General features: G+C 38.7%; 1 protein-coding gene and 1 pseudogene across 2 annotated transcripts in view; one reads left to right on the top strand and one right to left on the bottom strand.

Moving 5' to 3' along the window:
• Window positions 1-2,820: 2,820 nt before the first annotated feature.
• Lama4 (laminin subunit alpha 4) overlaps window positions 2,821-23,235 on the bottom strand; it is a 149,643-nt gene continuing 129,228 nt past the window's right edge. For both annotated transcript variants that reach the window (XM_087207925.1, XM_087207926.1), the window contains exons 32-38: window positions 23,037-23,226; window positions 16,341-16,496; window positions 14,701-14,860; window positions 9,328-9,458; window positions 8,205-8,298; window positions 7,402-7,521; window positions 2,821-3,718 (exon numbers count right to left, since the gene is read on the bottom strand). In XM_087207925.1, the coding sequence (XP_087064051.1) occupies window positions 3,573-3,718; window positions 7,402-7,521; window positions 8,205-8,298; window positions 9,328-9,458; window positions 14,701-14,860; window positions 16,341-16,496; window positions 23,037-23,226 (997 nt within the window). In that variant the 3' untranslated portion in view covers window positions 2,821-3,572. The remainder of the gene's footprint in view (window positions 3,719-7,401; window positions 7,522-8,204; window positions 8,299-9,327; window positions 9,459-14,700; window positions 14,861-16,340; window positions 16,497-23,036; window positions 23,227-23,235) is intronic.
• LOC101716182 (KH domain-containing, RNA-binding, signal transduction-associated protein 3 pseudogene) lies at window positions 19,754-21,154 on the top strand (annotated as a pseudogene).

The following is a 23,235-nucleotide window of genomic DNA, read 5'->3' as shown; positions in this document are numbered from 1 at the left end:
TTCTCCCTACATTTTATAACTTGACAGGCTGTCAAAGACTTGAGGGAGTATTTCTTGTCTGTCTGGATGGGCTGTGTCACTGTTCCTTCAGTCTTCTCCCTAACTCCCACAGGTAAGTCAAAGATGTCTAGGTCTCGGTAAAACCCAAGTGTAGATGAAATGTTGTTTTTCCTTCTTTTTTGACTCCCAGGAACTTTGCAAAATGATTGTGTCTTAGGAGATGAAGTGTGAGTAATAGCCATTATGGAAACCCTGCTTTCCTCAAATTCATTCAATAAATACTTATTGATCATATACCTTCATGCCAGACACTATTCTAGGCACATGCAGCACATCTGTGAATAACACAGGCAAAAGTTTATGTAGCTTACGTTTTTGGGTAGTGCTTCCTTCAATTGCCTCTCTGGACTCTTTACATAAGCTGTGTGTGTGTGTTCATTGTGTTAGAAGCATTGTGATTATGTACTGCTGATAATATAGTAGTCCCGAAAGAGAATTGATAGGCTCCACACTTCACAATTTGGTGAATAAAATGTAGTATATTTACTGTTTTATGGACCTAGCAAGAAAGTTTCTCTTGATACCCTTTGGTGTTGTGTTCAATACAAGAAAATAAGGGACCAGAAAAAATATATTCCAGTGTTTTTTTGAGATTCCTCCTCTAGTTCTTGGCTGAGATCTGAGATGATTATTATTGGACAGAGGATAGGTAGATGTACCATCCTAGGTTTACAAAATGGAAATGCCAGGATTTTGGTCTTTTATTTCTTTTAATATATCTCTGTAAATGTGTGTGGAAAACATTTAAAGTCATATATTCATATGGCATTAGCTTCTACTGCTAAGTGCTTGATTGTTTTATGTTTCCCAATTCAAATGTTCAAGAGAAAATACCCACTTGTTCATTCTTATCCTTTCACACCAGGTAGTGGGATGTTTCTTTACTGGGAAGCTATAGAACAGGGATGCCAACATTTTAGAGCTCTCAATGATACAAACAGCCTGCCGTGGCTCGTGTGCCATGGGTTCGCCACTGCTGCTATAGAATGATGCCCTTCTTGTCCAATTAGTTATGGCCACAAGATGGGAGCTGGGGCATGCGCTCAAGTAGGGCTTCTCTTCCATACAAGTCATCTTGAAGTGACTTTGAACTGGCAGAGAATTTGTTCAAAATTACTGTGAGCACTTAACTCATATTTCTCTATATGGTGTACTCATATGCTGTGCTCATTTAACAGAAAATCCTACTGTCTTCCCCTTAAAAGCTGGGAGGAGGAGATTTCATCTGATAACAGATTCCAGCTCTTATAAATGGTAAATTCAGTTTGGGAGGGTCATTGTGTTGATTTTATGATGTGTGTGGCTCAGGAGACAGTCCATTGTGACCAATAAAAATGTGCAGTACTAACTGCAAAGAGGTGGCCTAGGAAACTGGGGAGAAGTTAGAAGAGATTTTATGTATTTTGGCCACATGCCTCCTGGGGCTGCTGGAAGTTCAGACAGCTCTGCAACTTGGCTGATGTAGTTTACTTTGTGTCCCTGCTGAGAATGAGGGGACCAAGTAGCCCTCTGGGATGTCCCAGGACAATTTTTTGAAAAAGAAAGTAGTTGGTTATGGTAGAGCCATTTCCAACTACTTGGATCTGATGGAGGAAACATCGTGAGGGTTCATAGTGTTTTGAAAACTTCAGTTATGGCCCCAAACTCTTCGATTCAGAGTCTTTAGGGTGGAATCCAGATATGCCTCTTGGAGGGTTTTGTTTGGTCTGCATATATTTTCCCTTTGTGGTGGTTGGTGCTTTAATTATTGACTGAAAACTCAGGCTATTTCAAATTGGGCAATTTTACGTTTCCACCTTCTTTTGGAAGCTCTGGCCCTTCTGGGCTTGAGTTCTTTCATGGTGCCAACTGGCTGAGCTGACAGCAAGTGCCCTCTTGGTCTTCCCTGTGGGACCCGCCCACTTCACTCCCCTGTGCAGGAGCCTCTCTGTCTGTGGGCATTTGGGTCTGTGGCTCCCATGTTAGTGCTCAGGAGGGTCTGCCTGAGGCAGGCAGTCTTCTGAGGCAAGGAAGCAAGGGACCATCAGGGTGCCCAGGGAGGCAGGGAGCCTGGCTTTGAATCCTGGCTCCTAGGTCGAGATGTCTGGCCCAGCAGACAAAATACCTGAGCTGCAATGTTCCCTCACAGGATTACCATGACAAAATAATGAAATAATAATCAACTTGAGCTTCTCATGGTGGCTGACACTTAGTAAGTCCTGTATGAATAGCTATCAACTATTTTAATGGTCTCAACATTATCACCTAAAATTGAAAGATAGAAGGGGGTATAAATACATATAAACACACACACACACACACACACACACACGCACACACGCACCCCTTTCTAGGCAATAGATTGTTAGGTTGTTTCATTTTCTTTGATAATTCCTCAAAATATTTTATGCCATATCCCCTCAGTAGTTATTCATTTATATTCAGTCCTGCTGATATCAAGGCCTATTTTCTCACATTTTTTCTTTAGAGTTTATTATCTCACATATAATTCTTTTATTTCATTTTCCATATTTTAATATTCTACCATCTACAGTATTTAAGTTTATTTTTCTTTGTCTAGCATTTATTAATATGGATACTAGGAAAAATATAAAATTTTAGAAATAAGACCAGTTATACTGCTGCTGGTATGTAGGAGAATGACTTTTTTGGTGGTGGTGGTGGTCTTGGGGATTGAACCTAGGGCCTTGTTCATGCCCAGTGAATGCTCTGTCACGGAGGTATACCCCTACTCCAGAAAATCATTTAATAAGACATTCATGATTTTCAGTTAAATTTTATGATTTTGCTTTTCTTTGTTATAATGGTCTTGGTGATTCCTATACTCATAATAATAGTAATAATAATAATAATAATACCTTATAGGAGCTTCCCTTCAAGTACAATTTTATTTTCATTCAAGGAATTAGTAGTTTGATTCCTTTGTTCTTAGTTGCAAAAAATTAAGTTATACTGGCACTTTTCTGATAATTTTTATGAACTCTAATAACCTTGATGACTGTTGGTATAAACTTCAAATACTCTTGTTATACTGATGTATCAAAAACTGATAAAAATAGATGTCATCTAATTTTAGATTATATATAAATTAGTAAATTAGTAAGTCTTTTCAAAATACAAAAAGGTAGTTTAGGACAAAGATATTTTCAAATTAATTGAAAGTTTTCATCCCCTGAAGGAAGAATCTGAGTATGTAACTGAACTTTAAAAATGTGTGCCAGTGTTTTAGAATTCCTTTTTATTTTATTGGAAACAGACACAGCAGTTTCACTGGCAGAACGTATAGGTGCACTGAATCAATACAAGTTAGTTTCCCCCTCATTCGATTGCCGCCCACTGCAGACACTTTGGGTCCAAGTTAAGAGAGCCAGTGAGAACGCGAGTCCCTGATGAACCCAAGTCCCTTTTATGTGGAAGAGAGCTTCCACCACAAGGAGGCGCTGCCGTCCCTCTACCCGGCTCTTATTCAGTGCCCGGAAGAGCTGTCCAGGCAGTGCACCGCCTTGCTTCATTCAGGCTGCGGGGCAGGAATTGATGCTAACAGCGCCGCTGACCAAGGCTGCTTTATTGAAGCTCACTGGACGCCCGTCAATCACGAAGTGGCGGATGCAGCCTGTGAAGGGTTTGCTGGGGGCCAAGCGTGGTGTCAGCAGAGACGCTGAAGAGAAAGAAATGAAAGTAAAAATCGCAACGGAGCCGTTTCCAAGCCCAAATACTATCTTCTACTAAATGTGCATGGTAATCATTCACATCATCAAAATGACTGCATACTGTCAATGCCAAACAGTGGTAGTTCTCGCTCAGGAATATCCTCTGCTTTTTAAGTAATGTGAACATATTCTAATCTTCATGTTTTGCCATGTTTTCATGATCAAATTTCTGTGTATATTGCAGCAGTCTTCCAAAGCTGAAATTTACCACTTATATGTAGAGCCTCAGCAGTGAATTTTCATAATTTACCTATGTTTTTTAGAGTTAATTTCTCCTGGGCCTCACTTATTTTCTGTGCTTTGCTGAGAAGAAAAATGAATTTTTAGCTTCTAGATTATTTTTGGACATGGTTAATGTTTCTCTTTAATCATATCATTACCCTTTACCCTTAAGTCTTCAGATTTTTGCCAGACTCACAGGATATAATGAGAAAATAATGAGTTAAAATAAAATATAATTTTTCTGAGCTCAGGGTTTAAAACTATAAATAGGGTAGTGATAACTGGTCTATGTCTTCGTGTGAGCACAGGTGCCCTGTGGTATGCCAGGGGAATGTTCTTCCTTTATCTTAATTAGACATCTAGAAGAAGCCTTATATGTATTAATTGTACAGACACAATTAAATGCGTTGGGATGATAGAAGCAATGTAATTTAAAGCAATTAGGGAGCTTAGAAATATCATGAAATTAAAATCTATTTAGTCAAAAGTTTATTATGTACAAACAGCTATGTGAGCAGTAACTGAGAAAAGATGGAAATCAGAAGCAATAACTCAGGAAAGAACATAAAATAAGACAGCAAATTAAACACCATTCTGCAGCTGTAATCTTCCAAGGAACACAGAGTAGAACTGAGAAGGTGTGTACTGAAGAGAAACTGTAGAAATAGCATTTTTGTTTTAGAATAATAATGATCAAGTTTTAGATTTGGGAAGGGCTGACAGATCAATTTCCTTTATTTGTCTCTAGATTAGTTTGACTATGTATGTTCTTCAAGCCTGCTCAGTGTGTGTCATTGTAAGAATAAAAATAAATGAGTGACTAGCAAAGACCATGAGGAGTGGGAACACCTCATACTTCTGCCCACATTGGAGACTAGATTGTGAACATAGGTGTTCATTCTGCCAAGCTTTCCACCCTTTGGTTCATGGAGGAAATCAGCTGCAGGAAAAAATTCATATAGCAATTATCACCTGCAAAATTCATCACATAAATTATAGGTAGTGACAGAAAATGGCTCCAGGGACCATAAGTGATTGATTAATAAAAGCAACATGTGATTTTTAAGAGAGACTGTTTCCCAGTTGAAGGCTTGATTATATATAAAATAATACAGGCTTTTCATGGAAAAATGTACAATTAGACCAATGTGTGAGCTCCATTAATTTAGACATTTTTTCTAATGTTACATCCTGATTTTCTTTTTTCTGGTACTGGAGATTGAACTCAGGACCCTGAGCTTGCCAGGCAGGTGCAGTGCCACTGAGCTAAATCCCCGGCCCCTGATTTTTAAATTATCATACAGTAAAGCTAACATCTTTTGGTATGGTAGCTCAATGAACTTTATGGATTAGCCTTTTAGTGATAGAAATAACAGTTCTGAGTGGTAAGTGTGGCTGGGGTTCTAAGAGAATTCAGGTATATAGGGGTTGTACTTACACCCAATTTGTTTAGTTATCCTTCTTAAATGCCTTTGTTTCTAATGTGATTTTCCTGGAATTAATCTTGAATAGCTCAAAATAATATAATGAATTACATTCATCTCACATTATAGTTGCTTTTGTTCTAGGCTTTTGGGCATGATTCCTAGATGGAATTACAAGCTGCACTGGTGCAGTGGGCTGGTAGTTAGGCTTCCCTAGCTTGCTAGCTATTGTGTGCTCATTCAGTCCCTAAAATTTGTATTCATTGTATGTTTCATAAAGGCTGAATTTGGTTATAGGTACATCTTGCCCACCCAGTCTATGGAGGTTAATGACAGCAGTGTGTGAGACTAGGATCAGACTAAAAACAAATACAAACATCAAATAAAAACATTTGTTTGAATTAAGTGCTAAGTAATTTTGGTGAAAAGAGAAGAGCAAATACTGTAACTTCTTTGAGGGAGGGCCACGCTTGTTTTGTCTCCATATGCTGAAGCTTAGCACAGTGCTTAGTAGACAATAAGTGCTGAGTAAGTCATGTTCCTTGTCTTCAAGGAGTTTACTCTTTAGCTTCTACAATATTTGGTGATAAGCACTACAAAAGTATGCATATACATCCTAGGGGAACCTGAAAGTATAAGTGAAATTCAGAGCTAAGTCCTGACTGTCAATATGGAATTAGGTAGGTGAGGAGTAGGAAAAGTTGTTCCTTGAAAAGGTATTACAGGGAAAAAGAGAACAATATTTTCCAGAAATTGAAGCCTGTGCGATCATGCAAAGAAAGGCCTGAAACAAAGAAAACACCACTGAACACTGAAGGAACTTCAAGTCCCAGAAGGTTTGGGGAGATCCAGAGGCAGGAGGAAACAGATGACCCAGGATCCTGCATGCTGTGCTAAATTTGATTCAGTGGACCTCTGGGAACCCGTGCAATATGTAAAACGATATTGGGAGCAGTGTGCTGAATGTAAGAACTGATGTGAGACATTTTCCACCCTGTGCCTGCATGAAGTGCACTGTGGCCTGTGCCAGAATCTTTTTCAGAACCAAAGCCAGGAGCACCAGGAGAGGACTGGGGAATAGCAATGGAGTGGTGGGGGAAGTGAAAGAGAGGAAGGATTACTTTTTGAAGGTCTCAGATATTTCTTTTGGCCCCTGCGTTACTATCGTTGTTAATACTTGTATGGGGAAAACTTACACTAAAAAGAGAGCAGTACTCCCTTGCTGCTGTTTTGGAAAGACCCAAGATGTGATTCTTACTCTTATCTGTGCTTTCTCATTCTCTTAATGAAAACACTGGCTGCCTTTACATAGGACAGTCCAAATCAATCTAATTAGGAGGTTGTTAAAAGCTCCACCAAATTGTACCAGATGCAAAAGTTTACATATTCCTTTTGTATTTCTCTCCTGAGCTGTAGCCTTCAGTTTTACCAAGTCAGTGAAATGGGTAAAAACAATGACATTCAACATAAAGACATAGTCCCTCCTCTAGAGGTTTAAGATAATCATGGGAGGGCTCCGTAATTGTCCTCAACCTAGGAATGCATTCTCTTGGGGAATGCCATATATAGGACCCAGTTATGTATGGTCTGCGCCTGGGAGACTGTGTCTTCTTTCCTATTATCAGAAACTTTATTTTTCTCTAGGTTGTAAGCTCATAAAGCAGTATTAAGTTTTCTTTGTGGTAAAGATAGTGTTTTACTGTGTATGTATGGAGGATATGTAAAAGGAAGAGATTAAAAAATAAGCAAATATGGCAAAATGGGAGTAATACCTACTGGCTAGAATGCTGGTCCTTATGTATTACTTTGATAGGATACTTGGATAAAAAGTCAAAATTTTCTGTGTGCTTTTTCTACAAAAGAACATTGTATAGAAAATCCCTTGAGTTATTAGGTGAATTATGAAAACGCATGGCTCTGACACAATAACAGTTGTGAGAATTTACTGTAGATTTGCAAACTTGTCCCTGTTAGGGAGCACTTACCTGGAACACCTCCAACAAACACAGGCTCCCTGAGATCAACTGGCTTTGGATTCAGGGGTCCAACCACATGATTCACTTCAGAGTCAACATCCAACTGAACCACATTTGAGTCTCTGATAACTGAAATACAGGCAAAGACTAGCTGTGACTCACACTGAACTGATTACTTTTTATGTAAAAGAGACTAATTTTTAACAAAATGGCTTTTATTTATTCCAGAATAAAACCCTGCACTTTCTTTTATATCAATTTTTTTGGTACCGGGGATCGAACTCGGGACCTTGTGTTTGTGAGGCAGGCGGTGGCACCACTGAGCTAAATCCCCAGCCCCTATAAAATTCTTTTATATCAATGGAAAAAATGAATAATGTGTGACAGTGTCTAATGCAGCAATCACTGTAACAGTTTCCTTCTAAAGGGAGAATTTTTAGGATACTCAATACAACTTTTTTTGCTATATCAGCTACACATTAATATAAACTACTACTGACACTGGCCTGGTACCATCACAGCTGTAAATCACATGTGGATCCAGTACCCGCTTGAGTACAATAGCACTTGCTTCTCTCTGTTTGGCTCCGTGTGGACTGTCCCTTCTCCTGTCACAGAAGCTACCGTTCTGTTACCCCGGCCACTGTCCCCTGTGGGCATGCAGGCCCACCTTTTGTTGTTGATTTTTACTTGCATTGCAGTGGAGCAGACCCACGGCTTTGTATACCCTAGCAAACACGTGACTACTGAGCTACACCCCACGCCCCAGGCTCACCTTTGTAAAGAAACCAAGCATGCTCAGAATTTCCTACCTGTGATTCTGTGCCATCTGCTGTCGCAGAGACTCTGCTTGGGTGTTACTGAGGTAGAAAAGTCTCTGATGCCATTGTTGATTTTCACTGTGACCTGCAAATAACAGGCCACATTAAAAATTTAGTTTAATTTTTGAATTTTTAAAATAATTTACCACAACAAAGCAATACTTTAACAAAAGTCCACAGAGAAAAGCAATATTTTTAGACAAATAGACACACATGATTAGCTTTGCAGTTTGAACACAAGGGGTCAATCTTTGGTAGGTAATAGAAACACTTTATGCTGGGTATACTCCTGCCAGAACAAAATAATCATACTGGAGAGAAGAGCAGGAGAGAAGAATGATAGGAAATATAACAAGATTCTTTTGATTTCTAAAGATAGACTGTGTTATATAAAGCATGTTACATATTGGTGAAGAGCACAGACACTGAAGCCAGGCTGACGGGCTCCAATTTATCTTATTTTTGCTTCCGTTTTCACATTTATAAAATCAGAGTGATGATGTTACCTATCCTAGAGATACTGGAGGACAAAATGAGTTAATCCATGTCAAGCATTTAGAATAGCACATGACACACAGTAATGTAAATACCATGGAAGTTTTATTGTTGCAGGGTTAAGAGAATATATTAGAACCCAAATAAAATTCAGGTGTAAGTCTGAGGCATAATAAAAACCAGCCTTTTCATGAATATTTAGTTGAATACTTTCAGAAATATTCCTTAGTAATATTTTAGAGTAAATTGCTTTAATTATAATATATTTTTTATTTCTAATATTTGGGAATACATATATCTCATAAACATTTATAAAGATAAACGTTTTTGTATTTATTGAGTTTGATAATTGGATATACTTACTCTAATTCTTTTGTTAAACTATTCATGTTGTTACTGGTGATCTTTTTTTGCTAGCTTTACCTTATTTCTATGACTTTTATTGAATCAAATTAACTCCCAACATACGAACATGAATCCAACTACTGCCCATATTTAAATTTCATGTTACAGCTTACCTATTTTTCCACTTAGAAAGATTGATGATATAGTTCTGTGAAACAAATCTGCTTTTGATCAGGTTAGATGAAACATACTGTTGATTTTTTAAAGACACTACCTGCCCATTTTTCATGTGAACGTTTAGGTACTCCCCATTGACACTGTGGCCATGGACAAGGGTTCCAGAACTGCTCCTGGGACGGACTTCAAATGCAATTTCAAACTTCAACCCGATATTGAAGGACTCATCTGTGGAGATAAATATGATAAACTCTCAAGGGGAGCAAAATAAATTTTGCAACCATAGTGTGATGTTGTAATTCTGTTTGATGCCAGTTCACAACAGGTTAAGTTGAAAGTGCCAGTTTTTAGGGTACACTCATCATAGAAAACTCTGTGGGGGACTAAGGCAATGAAGGAATGCATCCCTCTTGTTGTAGAACATGGGGATGGATTCAGGGGAGGAGAAATGAATTTCAACTAGCAGCACAATTTCTATTTCAAAAGTGAGAAGAGGACAGGGCAGTCTGAGCAGAGAGAGGAGTTTGGAGAAGGAAGCACCTGGAGAGCAGGTACACACTGTGACTGGACAGTGCCTGCAATGGCAGAAGGGCTATGGGGAGTGGGGATCACACTGGGAGGGCCCAGTGACCAAGAGTGAAGTTAGCCTATATTTCACTAGGTCACTGAGCAAGGGAGCTGACTTGAGCAGATCTGTATTGTAAAATAATTCTTCAACCAAAATCTTTTTAACATTTTTTTTCTATTTTTTATTTTTTCCCATTAACTTTATTGGTACATTTTAGGTATACAATACAGTTACACTCATCATTGGGATCTTGTACCTTTACATGATGTACCTTGGTTCTTATTTTTTCCCCTTCCCCTGCCCTCCCTTCACCCCCTCCACCCTTCCCTATCTGCAAAGACTTTGTTTCCATTTTTTTTCCTTTTCTCATATTTTTTCTTTTCCCTTTTTTCCTTTCCCCTACCCCTCCCACTTTCCCTGCTCCTTTAGACCTTTCCTTCCTATCACACAATATCAATTATACATTTTAAAAATTACAATATCAATATCTAGGAGACACTACCACAGATTTTACAGAATTTAAAAGGATATAGAAAGCATATTACAAAAATCCTTTTTGAAATGAATTTGACAACTTCTAAGAAGTACCTTGGAAGACAAATTAATGAAACTAACTCTGGAGGAAATACAAAATTTGAATAGCACCTATTAAAGAAAGTATATTCCTAGCTTGAAAAACTACCTGTATGACAACAGCAGGTTCATATACATTTTAACTGATAAATTATATCAAACAAAGCAGAAAAAAGAAGGAACACTTCTCCCCTCATTTTAGGAAATCAACATTGTGCGAATCCTAAAACTGGATAAAGAAAATAGAAGAAAAAAGTATGAACATAGATAGAAATTTGTTTAAGAAAACAAACTATTAGAAGTCAGATCTGGCAGTATGTGGAAAGTGGTTTTGTTATAGGGATGGCAGTGTTGGTTCAGCATTGGAAGATCCACCCCCAAAAGTCATCATTTTAACAGAGGAAAGGAGAAAGCCATATGATCCTGTCACTAGTTGGAGAAAGAGTATTGGACTAAATTCTACAGCTGTTCATGGTAAAAGCTATCAGGAGACTAGAAGTAGAACAGAACCTTCTCAACAGATTAAAGACATGTACTCCATACTTCCAGTGAGAACGCCTTATATGAATGGAGAAGATACAATGCTTTCTCCTTAAGGTGGGGAACAAGGGCAGATATGCCTACTCTTTATCTGTCCATTAAACTTTGAAACCTAGGCCCCACCAAAATAGTCTGGCAATAAAATGACACAATTAAGATAGGATTGGCAAGGTAGAAGCAAAATCTTTCTATGTAGATGAAATGATGATCTACAGAGAAAATAGTAAGAAATTTCTAGGAGCCCCTAGAACTTGTATTTGAATTTAGCAGGATTAGAAAACACAAGGTATATAAAAAAAAATTCAGGTCTGTGTATAATTGCTATAAATGAAGAATTGGATATTGAAATTTAAAAGTTATGTAGGAGTACAAAGGACCTAGAAAAGTTAAAGAAAAAAAAACAGTGTTGGGAGACGTTTAGTACCTAATTTTAAGACTTCTTCTAAAGCTACAGTAATCAAGGCAGTGTTGGTGTAAGGAAAGACATATAGATCATTGGAATAAAACAGAGAATCTAGAAATAGAACCACACATATATGGTCCATTGAGTTTTGAAAGATTATTTAACAGTAGCATTTTATAGAATAGAAACTCAATTCAAGAGCTGAGGAAGAGATAGTGTTTTCAGCAAACGGCACTAGAATACCTGGTATCCGTATATAAAAAATTAACTTCACCCCTTTATTTCCATACATGAAAATAACTTGAAGGGATCTATGAACCTAAATATGAAAGCCTAAAAGTTAAAACTTTGAGAATAAATCATAAGGGAAAATGTTTATGAATTCAGGGTAGGCAAGAACTACCTAGGAAGCAGAAAACATGATGTATAAAAGAAAAAAATTGATAAATGATATTCCATCAAAATTTAGAACTTTAAATGACATCATTAAAATGAAAAGTAGTCCTTAAACAGACCATAATTACAATGCATATAACCTATAACCAGAATATATAAGAACTCTTACAGCTCATTAATAGACAACCCAATTAAAAAGTAGACATAAGAAGCCAGTATAGCACAAGGAAAGGTGTGCAACTCTCGAATCAGAAAAATACTAATCAGTACAGTAGCAAGACTGAATTATGCACTCATCATGGAGAGGAAGTTCAAAGTTTTTTTGTTTTTGTTTTTGGGTTTTTTTGGTACCAGGGATCGAATTCGGGTCCTTGCACTTGCACAGCAGGCAGCGAAACCACCGAGCTAAATCCCCCGCCCAAAGTTAAAAGTTTTAAAAGCCTCGTCATAACTTTTTCTTTTTGTTGGATTCTCCCCCTTTGCGTTTAATTTGTCACGCCCAATGGATTCATTCTGCTGGGTTTCCTGGGGTTGTGATCCTCATTGTCTTTTCCGAGGGTATTGTCTAAAATTTTTTGGAGTGCCAGTTTGGTACTCATGAAGTTCCTGAGGTGCTCTTTGTCATGAAAGTATCTTATTTCTCCATCAATTCTGAAAGATAGTTTTGCAGGGTACATCAATCTGGGTTGGAGGCTGTTTTCCTTTAGGGCTTGAAATACATCACTCCAAGCTCTTCTTGCCTTGAGGGTTTGCATTGAGAAGTCTGCTGTGATTCTGATGGGCTTTCCTTTGTATGTGATTTGTTTCTTTTCTCTCACTGCTTGTAGAATTTTGTTCTGCTGGATTTCTGGAATCCTAACTATTATATGCCTATGTGTAGATTTTTTTTTTGATCAAGGCTAGCTGAAGTCCTATATGCCTCAATTATCTGTATGTCAACTTCTTTTCCCCTGCTTGGGAAGTTTTCTGCCATCACTTCTGTGAAGTTTTTTTATGTCATCTGCACTTTCTCCTCTTTCTTCATTGACTCCAATCAGTCTTATGCTATTCTTCTTTGCATTGTCTAGCAGCTGCTGGATTCATTTCTCGTGTTCCCTTACAATTTTAAAGCAATTTTTCTTTTCCTCCTCACTAATTGCAATCTTATGTTCTGTATCTGAAAGTCTATCCTCACATTGGTTCATTCTGCTGCACAGTCTTTCGATGGAGTTTTTAATCTCCTGGAAATCTGTTTGCATCTGTTTTATGGATTCCATTTGTGTCCTATGTTGGGATTCCATCATGTTCCTCAGATCCTCTATTTTTTTTTATCTGTGTCCTCTCTAGATTTATGAATCATGTCTTGCACCATGAGCACAACCTTTGCTGTTATCTGAGTAATTATTTCTGATTTCATTTTTCCCAGATCCTCTTTTGTTGCCAGTTCAGAGAGTCCAGGTGGTTGAGTATCAGATTGTTTCATCTCGCTTCCCTTTGGGGTTGCTGTAGGTGATCCAGAAGTCTGTTTTTGAGGCTTGTTTACATGTCTTCTCATTTCCACAGTGGGGAGGGGGTGAGTGTGCTTCTGGTACCCACGCAGCTCACCTTCTCTGCCCTAGGAGCTTGGGATGGCGGCAGGGGAGCTTCCTTATGGGTCCTCTTCAACCAACATCTTACCAGTGCTACTGCTGCAAGCATTTCAGAGGAGAAAGTGAGAGCAGTCAAAGTACTTAGGAGCTGTTATCATGGTGATCCAAGATAACTCTTATTAGGAACAGCTGTGTTCACTCCAAAAGGCTCATTGTAAGCCTGCGCATCTTAATAGCGTCCACTTGACCTATCTCTTTATAAATCATTTGAAAATTTTACTGCTATTGGTTAGTATTTATGGAATATAACATTCATACAGTTCATTCTACATTTCAATCTGTCCAAACTGTTGGAGCTCTTATCACAGTAATTTAGTGAAATGCTAAGGGAAGTGAGGTGGGGCAGGGAAAGAAAGTAAAATGATCTAGACAAAGAAAAATTTCTTCTGCTCATTGTTTTGAACAAGCACAGTTGTTCAAGAAAGTATACTTGGTTTGTATAAATTTGTATAAACTGTAATTTCTTCATCCAGGGTTCTACAAAGTACTTAACTGCCTTGCATTCAGGCAATATGTGCTTTTATATACTTTCCCTGTCCTCATTCCTAACACTTACTCTGCTACCATCTTCACACCTTATGATTGTTCTGCAGAATGTTTGTTGGGATGAACTGGACAATGAGTGTGTGCAGGCTGCTAGGATTTTGTTTATTCTTAGACCTATTCCTCCATCTGGTGTAAGAACTATCGTACAAGAAGCATACAGTAAAAACTGTGGAATAAAGAGTAATGGTTGAGGAGCACAAAAATCCAGAAATAAGATCCCTGAAGGATAGTGTTGTGTGCTAGTATTGCAAGGTGTGGGAAGGAAATGGAACTTTCTTTAGTGGAGAGGATGGTTCATGCTAAGAAGGAGCACGAGATTACTTAGAGGAGCAAGGTGACCATCAGCTGCCATATATCAGGCCACAGAAGAGTGCAGGAAGGTCCTAACGGAGCCAACGTGGCCTGCATCCTGAAGTTTGGCAGCTATAGAGAAGTTCTGTCAGGGAGAACAAACAGGGATGGAGACTGCATATTTGGCTTGGAGTAGTAGATGGGGAGAAAGATTGTCCCTGTGGAAAGAGGTGATCGTCCTGGGCTGAGTTTGATACTATTAAGTTTTCATTCTGGGCTTAATATTTCCTGTTAGGGGGAAAAGTATGGCATGATTCATATTTTCAACATAAGCCAGTGTCTTAGTCTTTTCTGTTACTATAACAGAATATGTAAGACTAAGTGATTTATTAAAAAAAAGAGAGATTTATTTGTCTCAGCTCTGAAAGCTAGAAGCATGGTGAAAGTAGAAGGGCAAGTGGGCACGGACATTAACATGTGTTTAGGTGGGGACAAACCATATTTAAACCACCACAGTCATGTTACCTAGAACCACATATCCTCCTTCTGCTGAAAAGTAAGTTCCTGTTTCCATTGGACCTTCAAAACAAGGTGTCACGCTAAATGTCTGAGAAGCAGAGGTGATAGTGGTCCCGTTGAGCTGGAGATGGCTGAGACAGCCGCTGAAACTGTAGACGGAGTTAATCTGAAAGAAGAAGACTTTTTTTTTAACATCGTGTTCTCAATAGCTGCACTACAGAGAAGCAAAACGAGAGGGTTTGAGTCTGGAGACAAACCAAGTAATTCTTAGTTATTTTAGCTGTCAGAATACATCTCCAGGTGGTTATTTTTAACTAGCTCTTTGAGCCTGGAATTTTGAACTTGGTAGTATCAGCTTGTCATAATTAAGCTGTAAACATTTTTACATATACCATGACAAAGTAAATCGTAGCTGTGGCTCTCAAATTAAACATTGAAAGTATTATAGTTTGTTTTCCTTAAGAAATGACAGCTGTGCCTAAGATCACTAATGTTGATGAGGGTTAGCAAAACTCTTAAATCTAAATAAACACCAGACAATTTGTATTTTTGGCTTCATCGCCTGTTATTACAGTTGAAAATTTATCATACCATAGGATATGAAAATTGGGCTACTTTAGATAACTAATTTCATACCACATTTTTAAAGCAGGAGTTGGAGCTGTTTACCTAAAATTTAATTATAATGTGAACCACTTTTTTGCTTTATCTACATATGTTAGTAGATATTAGAAATGCATTAATACTTTGTACTAAATTTGTATGCTAAGAAACATTCCTTTTATACATTACTTTTACTGTTAGCTTTACAAGTACAGTATTTTAAATTTTAAATTACAAAAATAATATTTCTTACAATCTTTTCATTTCTCCCCTGTAGTTGCTACATTCCTTGCCCATTTACAAATTGTGAGTGTGTGTAAGAAACAAAAATGGAGTTGTAGTTTACATAATGACCTGAAACATTTATGTTTCAAATTACCATCTAATGGAACAACTTGCTTTCTGATTTTGATCTCTTTATATTAAAGGTATAGGTACTTGCTGAACAAATAAGATTTCTTTGAGACATACCTTTTATGACACTTTATACCTCTGAAAAAATTTTAAATGTCACCTGTATCTGAAAATCAAAAGATTATTCCTGATTTTGTAATGCCCCAGGGCAGGCAGACAGCTTGTAGACAAAACTCACTTCGATGCCTCTAGTAAAAATTTATTTCATAAGTTATGAGGGCCTGGGTTAAGTATTGTGACTGTTAATCCTGAGCTGTCAACTTCATTGGATGAAGAAACACCTATCAGATTAGTAAAGCAAGCTCCTGGGAGTGCGTGGGTCAGTCATGGAGGCAACCTTCGGTACTATGTATGGCTCCAGCCCATTCCTTTCTGGCACTGTTAACCTGCTCTGCTTCCAGCCACCATGAACTAAATACCTTTGCTCCAGCATGCCCTTCCACCGTGTTGTTTCTGCCTTGGAGTCAGCCGACTGTGGTTAAATTCTCCAAAACCATGAGCCAAATGAAACTTTGCCTTCTTTACATTGTGGGTGGTGGGTTTTGTAACTCCATGATGGGGAAGCTGATTAATACAGTGATCCTCCAATTCTAAAGAGGAATGACTCTACCTTATCATGTCTAGTTTACCTGGACATTTTTCATAGCCCTTCTAGGAGCCACTCCTCCCAAATAAATGGGACCCTTAATTTTCCAGGCTTTTCTAGTAGGAGGAAGACTTTCTTCTAGCACTCGAAGACCATCAATGATTAGTCGGCCACTGCTCTTTTCCCGAACAAATATCACCTAAGAGAGAGAAGGAAAATAGCACACCTTAGGTACATTTTGAGATTGGAGAAAAGGCTGTGCTGTCTCTGCTACTGCAGTGCTGTGGGAAATCTGCATAAAGTCCATGAGAAAGTGTTCCCTTCTCTGATGGTCAGTTTTGTCTCTTCCTCTGCTTAGTAGCCTTCTGACTATCTAGTTTTAGGAAACTTTATCCTTTATTTGGTTCAGTTTTGATACCTAGCAGATGACTTTGTTGTGAACTGTCTCTAGGCCTCCTTGCTTTATACACATTATGTGTCTTCTGGCTCACCTTGGGCTTCATGTACCACTTCATGTATGAGAAATGATTCATATATTTTCTGACCTCTAGATAGAATGATTTAAAGGTACAGGTCTAATTTATGAATACAGCTTATATTTACCAGGTTTCTCTATGAAGCTTCTCCCAGCTGACCAGGCCACATGTTCTCTCACCCTCTCAAACTGCTCGTAATTAATTAAATTCATCTTGGATTGCTTATTCTTATCACTATACACACACTGATTTCTTCCAATATTTAGGTGACAGCCTGTCTTCCTAACTGTCTTCCACAGCTTAGCCTATGATAGACATTCAGTAATGATTGCTGAAAATTAAGAACCTGAAACCAGTGGGAAAAATAGAGTAAAAAAGTGACTGGAGAGGCAATAGCACACATATGACACTTAGAAGCCCCTCATCAAGGTCTGCAGGAACTTGGATGATAGTGGTGGAACAGCAAGCAAAATACCAACCGTGGGAAGGCAAGCTGAAGGAGATGCCCAATAGATGAAATCCATTAACAGGGGTGTTTAGAATAAGAAGAAGGGCCACTTCTTGATCCCAGCACTCCTTATAGCCCAGGTCTAGAGAACATGCCATCTTGGAAAAAGTTCAGATCCCTCTGAGGGAAGAAGCCTAGAGAAGGAGCAGCTGCCAGGCTACCGCCTGGTGCCCAGTCTGACAGCCACCACCCAGTGTCCACCCGTCCTAACTCGCCTACCACTGGGAAATGGAGCCTAATGAACAAGATATTCACCAAGGTGTGCCTCCTTAGATCAGCACACTAAGGAAAGTGCAAGCCAGAGAATCACTCAGAGGGCAGTGACTGAGTTAAGACCCACAAGCCCTGGTGACAGAGAGGAGCAAAAGACATGGTCTTAGACAGGCACTTGGAACCAGACACTGAGGGATCCATGAGACAGTGAGAACTGCAGGGGCTTGCAGTAGTTGTCACCGGTGGGGTCTGGGAGTGGTGAAAAGTCACTGAAGCAGGTATTCTCCCACCATTCCCCAAACACCACTGAGCTCTGTACCTGTGTGAGCTCCTTCTGGCTGCCTCTGACATGCTACTGAAGGCCTTCCAAACAGAAGGGCTCTTCTCCACTGAGCCCTAAGTACCACTGAATTCACGGGCTGTAATCACAATGGACACTGCCGAAACCCACTGGACTACAAAACACTATTTTGAAAACTTATATTCCAACAATTTGGATAATCTAGATGAAATAAACAAATTCATAGACATATAAGACTTACAAAAATTAAACTAGTAAAATATAAAAACCCTGAATAGACTAACAATAGGCAAAAAGGTTGAGGCAGTAATAAAAACTCTACCAACTATGAAAGTCCAAGATCTGATGAATTCACCATTGAATTTTCCAGAACTTCAGAGATGAAGTAATTCCAACATTTCTGAAACTCTTCTATGAAACTGAAAGGGAAGAAACTATCAGACTCATTCTCTGACACCCAAATCACCCTAATACCTGAACCAGACAATGACTCAACAAAAACAAAATTTACAGGCTAGTTTCCTTAATGAATATAGATGCAAAATCCTCAACTAGATATTCATAAACAGAATTTGATGAATCATTAAAAAGATCATACATATATCATGACTAAGTTAGCTTCATCGCAGGGATGCAAGAATGGTTCAATATATGTGGGCCAATAAATGAAACACACCACACAGACAAGTAAGGACAAAAATCATGTGAAAAAAGCTTTTGACAAAATCCAATACCCATTCATGATAAGGCACTGGTGAAACAGGTATAGAAGGACTTCATCTTGATCTGAGGAAAACAATTTATGACAAACCCATAGCAAATTTCATGCTAAGTGGGGGAAAACTGAAAGCATTCTTTCTAAAATCAGGAAGATGACAAGGTTGTTCTCTCTTCCATGCTCATTCAATACAGTACTCAAAAGTTTAGGCAAAGCAATTGAGCAATAGAAAGGAAAGGGATATGAATAGGAAAGGAAGAAATCAAACTATATTTGCAGATGAGATGATTTTTCACATAGAAGATCCAGAAAACTCTAACAGAAGACTCTTACTAATAAACAAATTCAGCAAAGTAGCGGGATACAAAATTAACACACAAAAAGCAATAGTGTTCCAGTACACCAATAATGAACTTAACAGGAAAGAAATCAGGAAAACAACGCCTTTTACAATAGCTTCAAAAAAATTTAAATACTTGGGAATCAACCTAACCAAAGTGGTGAAAGACCTCTATAATGAAAACTATAGTATTCTGAAGTAATAATTTGAAGAAGAAAATGGAAAGACAGTCTTTGTTCTTGGACAGGCAGAATCAATATTGTCAAAATGATCATATTACCAAAAATGACATATAGATGTAATGAAATTCCCATCAAAATACCCTGAGCAAAAAGAGCAATGTGGGAGGCACTATAACTCCATGTTTCAAATTAAACTCTAAAGCTACAGTAATATAAACAGTACGGCACTGGCACAAAATAGACATGTAAATCAGTGGGAGAGAAAAAAGGTGCAGAAACAACCCTGCACACCATTAGCCATCTGATCTTTGACAGAGGAGCTAAAAATAAATGCTGGAGAAAAGATAGCCTCTTTAATAAATGTTGCTGAGAAGACTAGTTGTCCACTTGCATAAGAATAAATCTAGACCCATATCTCTCACCCTGTACTCAAATAAAATCAAAATGGTTCAAAGATCTAGATGTAAAAACAGAAACACTAGAGCGTGCGGAGCTGTGCACGGGGCGGGAGGCGCAAGCTCGGGCACGGGGGCTGCCTGCCGCGGGGTTCCAGAGCCCGCCGGCCGCAGGCCTCCGGTCTGCACCCCTGGCGCCTCGGCTGTGCCCGGAGCGAGCGCGGGGCCGCGTCCCTCAGGTAGCGGCCGCCGGCGGCGCGGGCTCTGGAGGTCGCAGGTGCCGCGCGGAGTCTGGCCCAGTGGGCGCTGCCGGGGCCGGGCCGGGCGGGTCGGGCTTCGGGGCCGCGTCCGGGGCCGGGCGCCGGCGAGCATGGACAAAAAGTACCTGCCCGAGCTGATGGTGGAGAAGGACTCGCTGGACCCGTCCTTCACGCACGCCCTGCGCCTGGTGAGCCGAGAAATAGAAAAGTTTCAAAAAGGAGACGGCAAGGATGAAGGAAAGTACATTGAGGTGGTGATTAATAAGAACATGAAGCTGGGACAGAAAGTGTTAATTCCTGTAAAACAGTTTCCTAAGTTCAACTTTGTGGGGACACTTTTGGGTCCAAAACTTTTGGCAATTCTCTGAAGCTTTTACAAGAAGAAACCTTGACAAAAATGTCCATCCGTGGAAAAGGCTCCATGAGAGACAAGGCTAAGAAGAGTTGAGGAAAAGTGGAGAAGCTAAATACTTCCACCTCAATGACGATCTCCACGTCCTCATCGAAGTGTTCGCCCCACCTGCAGAAGCTTACGCCCGCATGGGACATGCTTTGGAAGAAATCAAAAAGTTTCTCATCCCTGACTATAATGATGAGATCAGGCAAGCACAGCTGCGGGAATTAACATATTTGAATGGTGGATCGGAAAATGCAGATGTTCCCCTAGTTCGAGGGAAAGCTACCTTGCCTACAAGAGGTGTGCCAACCCCAACCATAACCAGGGGAAGAAGAACAGTTACAGCCCGGCCAGTTGGAGTTGGGGTTCCACGAGGGACACCGACAACCAGGGGAGTCCTTTCTACCCGAGGGCCAGTGAGCCGGGGAAGAGGCCTTCCCACGCCCAGAGCAAGAGGAGTCCCCCCCACTGGGTACAGACCTCCACCACCACCCCTGCACAGGAGGCCTATGGAGAATATGACTATGACGATCGATACGGAACTGCTTATGATGAACAGAGTTACGATTCCTACGGTAACAGCTACAGCACCCCAGCCCAAAGTGGCACTGATTACTATGATTATGGCCATGGGCTCAGCGAGGAGACTTAGGATTCCTACGGACAAGAGGAGTGGACTAATTCCAGACACAAGGCACCTTCGGGAGAACAGCAAGGGCGTCTACAGGGACCAGCCATACGGCAGATCCTGATTGTACTGTCTGATGTTGTGCAATGGCCAATCTCCACCGTCCTGTATACTGTTCAAAGTAATTTTTTCTATGAACAATCCCTTTTTAAATAAATAAAAATGTTTAAAATCTGAATGGATGGAACTTAAAACTACTCTGTCGAAACATCATCCTGGTCAGGAAAAAAAAGACATGTAAAATTTTTATTTCCAGTCTGTATATGAAAAAATAGGTCATCAAAAGGAAAAAAATAACTTTGATTAACTAGTGTTAAACAAAAAAATAGGTTTACTAAATATGTCAATCCATTCTTTTAACATAAGTCACACTTTCATTTTAAAAGTCTCCATAGAATTTAGTTATTTTATCTTTCAGCCATATGCTAGGTTTTTTTCTCTTGCCAACATGAGTAAAAAGGGAAGCCAATTACAAGCGCCAATAATGTGGTATTCTTTTGTAACTCAAGTCTTGAAATGTTCTGTAGTGTTAAGCAAAGTCTCCTCTTGCTTGATACTAAATAAACTTTTGAAAGAAAAAAAAACAGAAACACTGAATCTGCTGGAAGATAAAAAATAAGACACTTGAAGACACAGACACAGGCAATGACTTCCTGAAGAAAATCCCAATTGTACAAGAAATAATATCAGTAACAAACAAATGGAATTATATCAAATTAAAAAGTTCTGCACAGCCAAGGAAACAACTACCAGAGTGAAGACACAGCTGACAGAATTGGAAAAAGTTTTTGCCAGCTACTCCTCTGATAGAGAACTAATATCTGTAATACACAAATAACTAAAAGAAAATTAGAACCCCAAAAGCTAAAGCCACAATCAAAGATGGGCAATTGAAGTAAATAGACACTTCTCAAAAGGAAAACTACAAATGGACAATAAGGAGGTGAAAAAGTGTTCAGCATCTTTCGTCATTAGGGAAATGCAGATCAAAACAACACTAAGATTCCATCTTACTCCAGTAAAAATGACTAATTCAAGGAGAGAAAAACAAAAAATCCTGGTGATGATTGGGGAAAAGGAACCCTTCTGCTCTGTTGGTGGGAATGTAAGCTAGTATAACCATTATGGAGATCAGTATGGAATTCCTAAAAAAAAAAGAATTCCATTTGATCTTTCTATACTTTTCCTTTGTATTTTCCCCAAAGAGTTAAAGTTATCATATTACAGTGATACATGCATACTCATGTTTACAGCAGTGCAATTTGCAATAGCTAAGTTCTGAAAACAGATGAGATAATTATCAACATATAAACAGATAAATAAAATATGGTACACATATAAGCAGAGTATTACTCAGCCATAAAGAAGGACAAATTTGAGTCATTTGTAGGAAAATATATGGATCTTGAGACCATAATGTTAAGTGAAATAAAGCAGACACTAATGGTTAAGTATTGCATGATTTCTCTTATGTGAGAGACCTAAACTAGAAATAAAATGTCTAGGAAAAATTATGGAAATTTTAGGAAATTTAGGAAAATTAAAATTTAGGAAAAATTATGAGAAAAGGAAAAGGAGAATTATGAGAAAAGGAAAAATTATGAGAAAAGAAAAAAATGGAAACAAAGTCTATGTAAATAGGGAAGGGAGCACAGGGAATGGGGAAAAAATAAGAACAAAGCTACATCTTGTACAGGTACAAGCACCCAATGATAAATGTAAACGTATTGTATACCTAAAATGTACCAATGAAAGAATTTAAGCAAAAAACAAGAAATAAAAATTAAATAATTAATAAATAATAAGGAACAAAATGAAGGTGAGTTGGTAGGAAATTGAGAAGTAGATTATTTTAGAAATATGGAAAAGGATCCTGGTAAAGGGGGAGGCAGGGAAAAGGAACAAAAAATGATCAAGATACTTTATATATTCATATATGTCCAATTTCCCAAAACAAATGTACTTATGTATTGCAAATATATACTAATAAAAAGAGAAGAAAAGAAAAAAAAGAAACTAAACTTTATGTTGGTTACCGTTCCTTTGGATAAAATACTAATATTCAATCTTTGTCTCTTTTTAAAAAACGCATTTTAAGATTTTTACAAGAAATTAATATCTTTTAAATTGAACTCTGATGATACAGCAGCAGAATATTTTAACCAGATATTTTTACGGAGACCAGTGGTGGAGTGTCGGTGTCTGTCCCCTGGACAATGGTGGATGTTTGCTGGGAACACTGTTTTCTACTTTCAACTTACATCATGCCACAGTCCATCATTGTACCTCTCTTGACTTCTAATCTTCAGTTTCTCTTGGCCAACATTAAACATGAAAACCAAGCGGCCATTAGCCAAGAATAGGGTCATGAAGTTGTTCTCTTCTTGATCCGAGACATAGAAAATCATCCCATGGGAGGATCGAGTTTTCAGACGGATGGAAAACTGAGATCTGGTAAGT

Source organism: Heterocephalus glaber, unplaced genomic scaffold (genome assembly GCF_053883595.1).
Source record: "Heterocephalus glaber isolate CG9 unplaced genomic scaffold, H.glaber_assembly_v1.0 deba00000896, whole genome shotgun sequence".
NCBI lineage: Eukaryota > Metazoa > Chordata > Mammalia > Rodentia > Bathyergidae > Heterocephalus > Heterocephalus glaber.
Note: the sequence above shows the minus strand (reverse complement) of the source record. Positions and strands in the feature narration are given on the sequence as shown.